This window comes from Mizuhopecten yessoensis, unplaced genomic scaffold, assembly GCF_002113885.1.
Source record: "Mizuhopecten yessoensis strain PY_sf001 unplaced genomic scaffold, ASM211388v2 scaffold11039, whole genome shotgun sequence".
In the NCBI taxonomy this organism is placed as follows: Eukaryota; Metazoa; Mollusca; class Bivalvia; order Pectinida; family Pectinidae; genus Mizuhopecten; species Mizuhopecten yessoensis.
In genome coordinates this window covers 271,165-280,133 of record NW_018408848.1, presented here as the reverse complement: position 1 = coordinate 280,133, position 8,969 = coordinate 271,165, and the positions used below count along the sequence as shown (strand labels likewise).

Here is an 8,969-nt window from a genome sequence, read left to right as displayed (position 1 = left end):
TTTTAAGGTCTCTATATATGTCTTGTCAGATCTTGATTTTGCACCAGACTGTGATATGTTTCGTTCCTCTCTCGCCGAGTTCAAAGTACGGTTAAAGAATATTTGCTATCACTAATTCCTTTTGTTTTACATATGAGTATCTTTTAGTGTGTGTTACATGCATAACTGACTGTGATATTTTATACTTGTGTTGTAATGTTGGTATCCATTCTGTTAGTGGACCCTTGGGTCTGTTGAATTTGAAATAAATAAATAAATTTTCAAAAAATCACGTTGGCATTCGATCAAATGGTAGAGACGAAGTCTGCAAATGTAACATCAGTCGGTATACCTTGAATACATTTCAAAATGAAGTTGAGTGTATTTTTTTCTGTCAACTTAAAACAGGTACGTATGTAACCGTGCTTTGAGCCTTCTGATTACATAGCGATTTGTGTTTTCCATAGAAGTAACAGACCCCTTCTATAAGAATACGAAATTATCTTTGTCCACCTGGTTTTGAAAATCATTCTCAACATCTTCATTATGCGTGAGAGTTCTTGTGAATGTACTGACACATACTCTTCTGGACTTATCGACGGTCTCGTTAACCTTGGTTATAATGTGTGGCCCGATACCTAGATTCTAGTTTCGTCCCGTTATGAGGTTTTCTTAAACTTCAAAACACGTACGGTTAAAATACCTTAGACATATCGATGTGCCTTCACATGATATGTGAGTAGTCAGAGTAGTATATATTCAATACATGAAGAACATAGTGAAGGCAAGGCATATAACGGCTTAAAGGTGCGTGCTACCTTGCAAATATATAAATTATTTCTGTTCGAGTTGTCCCCCTTAGTAACTTCCCGACATCAGCATTATCATAGACGTCAAGGTCAGTTCAAGTGTTACCAAAAGGTTTGTTCTTGTGTGTTTTTCAAGCAGTTTTATCAATTACAATTATTCATCCAATCTACGATTCCTAAGTGTCCTTAAGGGGGAACTCTTATGGAAAGGAGAACCAAAAGCTGGTGTTAACTAAACAAGCGTAGTGATCAGTTAATGTTAAACACAAACTACGTTTAGTTCGTTTGTCATAACAGCTTTATTCTGAACGGATTTCAAGAAAAATTCACAGCACATTTTCCTTACGTAACATAATTCACATCACAATGTTTCATATACATATTCATTGATCATGTAATAAGAACACATGCGAAGCCGTTATACACGTGTGTTTTACACACACACATAACTCACGTGAAGGTGTGCTTCAGAGCACGTAACAAAATACTTCATCAACTCTTCCAAGTTATTTACCATTGTATTATACAAAACCACTTACAATCGCGCGTCCATCACGAAAAATGATTAAACACAAGCGTGCACCAGTGCGCTTTGAAGTTAAAGCACGCAAGTATTAGCCGACATCTACGGAAGGCACTACCCAACAGTAAACATAATTACAAAACAATTCCCTTTTTCTATTTGAACCTTAAAAAGTCACGTGATCTTCACACAGGAAGTTTTTAAATCGGAGCATACACAATATTTTCAGGTTTATAACTGCAACGAATCGTCTAGATTTTTTTCTTTACGAATTCAAATCAAAGTTCTCACATTTCATTGATTTGTTTTTAATATTTTACTTCTGTCCTCGAGTTCAGGTCCTCTGCACCAGCTGTATGAGCATGCATGAGTCGTCGAATTTGAATGATTTCATAAAGCGTACAACGATAAGTGTCAGATAGTTCTTATTCTTATACCGTTACATTAAACGACAAAGAGGTAAGTAATCACTAAATTGGTCATGTTGACGGCATGTAGGTCATTGATTGCATGTAGGTCATTGATGGCATGTAGGTCATGGAGACCGAGAAATTAGTTTTAGTATGAACATCGGTACTTTGGGAGTAATATAATTTGTTCTATGTCTTTAGATCAACAGTCGGTAAAAGCCCCCAAATGATATATATAGAGATCCAAATATTAATCCTGATTTCCAGGTCCCTGTGACTGATTCCCCGTGGAGTATCAAAAAGCAGACACAAACAGGCGACATAATATACAGGATGAAACTGTACTTTCCTTCAAGTAAAGGAATATCCCGATCCATCTAAAATGTTTATTAAACATTTTCAGTGTTTGAACCTCAAACGATGAATGTTAGAATTTTCAATTATAGCGTCTAAATATTACGTTTATCATAAATGAAACTTGGTCAACCTCTTTCTATGTACAGATCACATTATCTTATCGCTAATCAGTCAGAGGTACATTTTCTCATCTATGTCTATCATAGCAGAGACGTATATATTACAATATATTGTAATAATACGTCTCTGAGCATAGTAAGTCTAGATGATACGTTTGTGATAAAAGGAAGCAAACTACTGCGATACTATATCGTCACCAGTACGTTACCATACCGTTACTAGTCCGTTACCATACCGTTACCAGTCCGTTACCATACCGCTACTAGTCCGTTACCATACCGTTACTTGTCCGTTACCATACCGTTACCAGTCCGTTACCATACCGTTACCCGTCCGTTACCATACCGTTACCAGTCCGTTACCATACCGTTACTTGTCCGTTACCATACCGTTACCAGTCCGTTACCAGTCCGTTACCATACCGTTACTAGTCGGTTGCCAAACCGTTACTTGTCCGTTACCATACCGTTACTAGTCCGTTACCATACCGTCACTAGTGCGTTACCATACCGTTACCAGTACGTTACCATACCGTTACTAGTCCGTTACCATACCGTCACTAGTGCGTTACCATACCGTTACCATACCGTCACTAGTCCGTTACCATACCGTTACTAGTCCGTCATCATTCTGTTACTAGTCCGTTACCATACCATTCCTAGTCCGTTACAAGTCCGTCACCATACCGCTACTATTCCGTAACCATACCGTTAATAGTCTGTTGCCATACCGTTACTAGTCCGTTACCATACCGTTACTAGTCCGTTACCTTGTTCCATTGAGATTCATATTTAAAACTCGTGATATGATTTGTTTCAAGCAGGCGATACTATCTTATACCAAACTATTTTCTTACAGTGACAAAACTATACTTTCATGCTAAATTTTTGTTTAGTGGTTCTACTCAACTGTTGGATCCCAAATTTATCATGAAAACGTTTCTGAAAACTGAAAACCGCACTATACATAATTCTGTAAACAACGCTAACAATCTCACAAATGAAAAAAGTATAATATTACAATGGACATGATAATGTATTACTTGACCAGTATATAATTCATATTCAATTGCACGGGTTACCATTCGATACAAAAGTCTGTGTTTAATTGCACATCAATTTCAATAATACCAGAGTGAGGGCAGTCAGCAGGCATTAACTGCAAGGAGAGCCATGTACACTTACATACATCTACACGTGACTTGTCACGGGGTGTATCACGTGATTTAAGTAACTTGTCACCAGGTGTATCACGTGATTGAAGTAAGCCTCGATTGAGCTACACAATTAACCTGAAGATGTGCGTAACATCTTTCCACGGGATCATCAATCCGTTGCAAGATCAGAAGTGAAACGGTCACGAAATGCAATGGGTATATAGTACAACGTCAGATATAGCCTGACTGTATACCTCCGTCAATACGTCAGATATAGCGTGACTGTATACCTCTGTCAATACGTCAGATATAGCGTGACTGTATACCTCCGTCAATACGTCAGATATAGCGTGACTGTATACCTCGGGCAATACGTCAGATATAGCGTGACTGTATACCTCCGTCAATACGTCAGATATAGCGTGACTGTATACCTCCGCCAATTCATGTACATTTATAATGCCCACGTTGTATGTGACGTCATATTAGACAGTCGTCATCAGCTAGTGATGTCCAAAACAGGTAATATTGGTCCCATACCGGATGTCTGTATTCTCTCCATATGTGTCATGAGCATTTCCGATGATCCAAGCACTATGTACTTAACACATTGAGGGAACGATTAGCACAGTGAAACACCAGTCTCTGTACAGTATAAAGAATATGGGTTCTTCACAATGTTGGGCGAACTTAAGTTTATTAGTTCATCGCCGTGACGTCATCATGTCTTGCCTCACAGATTCAGCATACCTGTAACAGTTAAATGGACTAATTTTAGTTCATTTATAAGTTTTATGAAAATTCTACGAAAATTACATCAAGTTCATTTCATATCACATTATAATTCTAACATAATAATTAACAAGTACACGGCAAACTACCTTTAGAGTAGAGAAGATTCATACAGCTCGTTCATAACAAAGATATATCCTGATTTCAATATGGACAGGTATTCTTATATTTATCATCATAAGAACATGGCTTCATTTCGTTATATGTCAGTCTGTGGATGGCCTTTGTACCACAGGGACCTGATAATTTGTTACAGCTACATTTGGAACTAAATTAAGGTGTTCAGAGTAATTTTACACGTTTTAGGGCTTTAGATCAACTCCTAAAACGTGTACAATTACTCTGAACACTTTAGTTTAGGTCGAAATATAGCTGTAACAAATGCACATGTCCCTGTGCTTTGTACGTGTGTCGACAACGTCTTGCGATTGGACGGGTGATTTGAACGCATACAAACAGAAGTTCATTTTAAACAAGTACAAGTTGTAACCATTCGCTCAAACGTCCCATTTTTATAACTGTGTATACTATAACAAAAAGGCGTCTCAACGTCAACCCAACGTCTTATTCGTCCGTTTGTAATCCGCTACATAAGTTAATCCTCTGTTATTGTGTGGGCCCGTCCGTTACTTTGGATATCACAGACATATATACCGTTAATTTATCATTTCTATAATCAGTGTTGTTTCTTCAATCGATATTTTAATTCTGTTGCAAAAGAAACTTTGAGAAATTTAAGCAAGCCTACGATTAATTTGTTCTAATGTTTTCTTATCTTTATTTCTGTGAAATTTTCTTTTTGTACCTGCGAAGTTTTGCCAATAAAAAGAGAAATTTGAGCGCATCCATCAACAAGTTACTTTTAATTTCCATACACAGTTTCCTATTTTTTCTAAAAATTGAATAAATTGTTTTATAAATGAAGAGAAACCTGAGCAAGTCACATCTGTTTGTTATTTCCTAATGTTGTGTAATCAGTATTTTCTTATCGGAAGAGAATTTCAACAGACTATCATGAAGTTGTTTTTAATTCTGATGTTTACAAAGGATCACTTCAGAGAGTCTACAAACAATTATCCCTTGATTTCCTTAAAATTGGGCGAACTTTTCTCTATTACAAGGGGAAGATGGAGTCTATCAAGATCTTCTGTGCTATTTTCATTTTTCGTAAGTTTCGGTAATTTATAAGCTGATCGGAAGAAATATATATCAAAACGTCTATCATCAGCTTTCTGAAGCGGTATTTGTATATTTTGTATTTCTGTCGGCCAACTAATTACACAATCTTCTTAAATGGAGAGAAACTTCAGGACGTTTGTAATATAGTATGCCTTAATAAGTCTCATTTGAGTACTTTTAAAAGTAAACTACCTTTTCATATATAAACATGAGTAATTATTTAATCAATTTACGATAAGTTTCCAATTATTAGAAACTTTAGCAAGTCTATAATCAATACGTGAAGTATAAGTTGGTGTGTGATATCGTAAATGTCGAACTGTCCGACGATAACGTTGACATTCAATAGTACATGGCATTCACGTAGAACGACAAATTATCCGATATAATTAGCAAAAAAAATTGTGTATTATGTTAAATATGGTTGTTGCCAAGATAACGCGGCTGATAAACCAACAATTACCGCCAACTTCTTTTGAACATGTGCAGCTTATTTTGACAGCTGATGTTAGTTAGAGTGATTTGGGTATTGGTTTACATATTTAACTTTAAAGGGTTAATTTGACACCTCGAACACGCTGAATTACCTCGCGGAGCTTGCGCTAGACGACTAATGTAAACGTTTCCAGTCTCTCTCTCTCTGTGTATTCATCATTCAAAGTCAGTTAGAAAGGAAGTTTCTAATAGGACTAAGGCTAGCAAACTAAATACACTGCTAAACAAATTTAAGGCATCTGAAAAGGCTCTTTCTCCTAATGGCAATGATTAGGACCCAATTTGTGCTTCATTGGAACTCTCCAGCCAGGAAGTTTAATTAAGGCCCTTCATGGCTGTCACTCGCGCCATCTGGGATTATTTGAAACTTATTTCACCCGAAATTCTAAATCGGCGTTAACTAGTGGGTTATTTAAAATGAAAGCAAAATACTAGCGGGCACAGTAAAGAATTACACATCAGGATAATTAAAGCATTCGTTCACAAAGAATTCTCGCACCATCAACATAAAATGGTGCGTCTTTTGAAAATGAGTGGCTATTTTTTTTATATCAGGACGGTGTGGTTTGAGGTTCCATGTGATCGTTATCTCAGCACTGGCGAAGAGGAGTGGGAGCGAGGAATGGGGGGGACTAATGACCAATTACAACCTAATGACAAGGATCCAAGCCGCCATATAACGAATATCTCGGGGGACTGAGCAGTCCTTCACATCCCAAACTTTATCTGTAAGGGATGTTACCGATATAGTAGTCAACACAATGCCGGTACATAACGGGCATTCATTAAACATCCAATTTGGATGAAAATCCTGTGAAAAATAAGAAAGAAAATATCAGTTGCTTAACTCCTCTCTTTCATGAGGGGTTGCCACAAATAATGAAGGCACCCCGACAAATTGCTTCCTACGAGTTGCCTGCCTCCTCTAGTTAGTCCAATTAGGTCTTAATGAGGAAAATTCTATTTTGATTTGAAAATCTTATCATTTTTATCTGTGCGCCGTCGGTAATGAGACAGACCCTGGTGCCTAAGCTACGTACAGTAAACATAATTCCACACCCCAGACGTATGGTTTTTACATACGTGTACCCAATTTGACCCATTTGAAAATTGTTCAACATGCCTAAATGTTTATATGCAGGTTTGCAACCCGGAGAGATCTACTGGATAGAGGGGATAACGACACACTGTTAGGTAGATACGTGACTACAACCACGGGTAATTTCAATCTCAACAATGGTAAACTTGGTAAATAAGTAATATTTGACACTGGTAATCCCGGCACTAATGTAGTAATTCTATACAAGGTCGGAAATCTAAAACAAGACAGGTAAGAAGCTGATGATCTTTGACACCATTTGTGATCAATCATCACCTTGTACAATCCTAATTATCATCACAGATACTGCCTGTTAAGGTATTGTCTTAAGGTGGTCATAAACATTGACTTGAAGACATGTGATAATAAATATTATCCGAAACACACGTGATCGAAGACTTTCAAAAAATTAACTCCATCACTGAAGTTTCATATTCAGGGTACCACGTGTTGCTGCCCAGTTTATGCGTGTTTATCCATAAATGGAAAAGAAAAACTTCCAATAACCGACTTTATTCGAAAACCCATCAGGTCATTTCCAACACGACCAGCAAGGCAGTTTGCATCCAAGGATCACATGGACAAGTACACGTAATTATAAAGTCATTCGAGGAAAACATGCCAACATTTGAGACATGCAGTCGGTCGTTTTATGATTCAAGAGCAAAAATTAAATTAAATCTACCCACAACACCAAATTAATTTTCGTTTTTACTACAGCAATTATCACTCAACCCAGCTTCAAGTAGGATATTTGTTTTCAAGAAAACATCAAATTAGTCTAAAATACGTTCTGTCTGAAATTGAAAATCACGTAGATCCCGATTTCTGAGACATATTATCCATGACTTTTTGTCGGCGGACGGCATTTAAAAGACAGCTGTAAAAGATCACACAAGGAAATGTTATATGATTAAATTTATATTCTCCCGGTATAAAACGTTAAACTAATGAGTTTGTGCAGCTTAGCACACCCGGGACTGTGAAAAGGACCACGAAACACGTCTCGAAACTACACAACCAATACTGATTTGGCACCCGGGACTGTGAAAAGGACCACGAAACACGTCTCGAAACTTCAAACACCTCGAGACTACTGAATTTGAGCAGATTTACTAAACTTTTATTTCTGTATTTCTTTTTCAATTATGTGTGTGTGTATATGTAAATAACATACACTTTAAGTGGAAAACAAGATACTGAATTTACTTTTGCCAATACTATTGTTTTAAATTATCAAAGTTATTGAATTACATTTTATCATTATTATAAAAAAAAAATCACTATTGATATTACAAAACTGCTTGTATATATACATCACAAAGCATGGACGAGATGTGGTGAACATCAAGTAATTGACGGGACAAATAATGGTTACTTCCAAATCGAACTCGTCCGAAAACATCAAACTTCTTTCACTTGATTAATCACAACACACCTGTACTATAGTGGCACCTGTCACGTGTCTGTCCGTCCGTCTGTAAATATGGTCTGTCTGTAAACTTCTATACTATGTATCCCTAAAGTACCCACTGCGCACGTACAAAACATGTCCGTGTGGGCCTGTACAAAGAATACAATAGTGGCTGTCAGACAGGAAGTGCGCGATAATATCGCAATAATATCATATTCATATCACCTCTCCTGAGTAAAGATGTCCCTTTCAACATAAAAATGAGTCCATTATGAAATTTACAATCCATCCCCGGTAAAACCATACCCGTTCTAAAAGCAATATTGAATCTACCAAATGAGATTTCACGTTTTATAATTAAGATTTTAATCGACTGTATATATTTGTTCAGAGATATATTTACCGAAATTCAATCGGTGCTTGGTATGAGAGGAAATGAGTATACAATGGATTTGTGGTCGGCCGTATGCGCACCGTCAGTGCTAATGTGCTCAATGTAACCCTGTGTTAGCCCTGTAAAACACCCCGGTGTCACTGTTTAGTCTACATAGCAGAAAAAGTAGCTTGAAAATGAATCTGTACCGTGTAAATAGATCTTGGAAACGATCCGTGCGAGCATAATAGGAGGAAAATGTA

General features: G+C 37.0%; 1 protein-coding gene across 1 annotated transcript in view; it reads right to left on the bottom strand.

Moving 5' to 3' along the window:
- Positions 1 to 1,920: 1,920 nt before the first annotated feature.
- The window catches only part of LOC110464863 (LIM domain transcription factor LMO4.1-like), a 36,184-nt gene continuing 29,135 nt past the window's right edge, over positions 1,921 to 8,969 (bottom strand). The window contains exon 4 of the mRNA XM_021520310.1: positions 1,921 to 4,104. Coding sequence (XP_021375985.1) covers positions 4,096 to 4,104 — 9 coding nt within the window. The 3' untranslated portion in view covers positions 1,921 to 4,095. The remainder of the gene's footprint in view (positions 4,105 to 8,969) is intronic.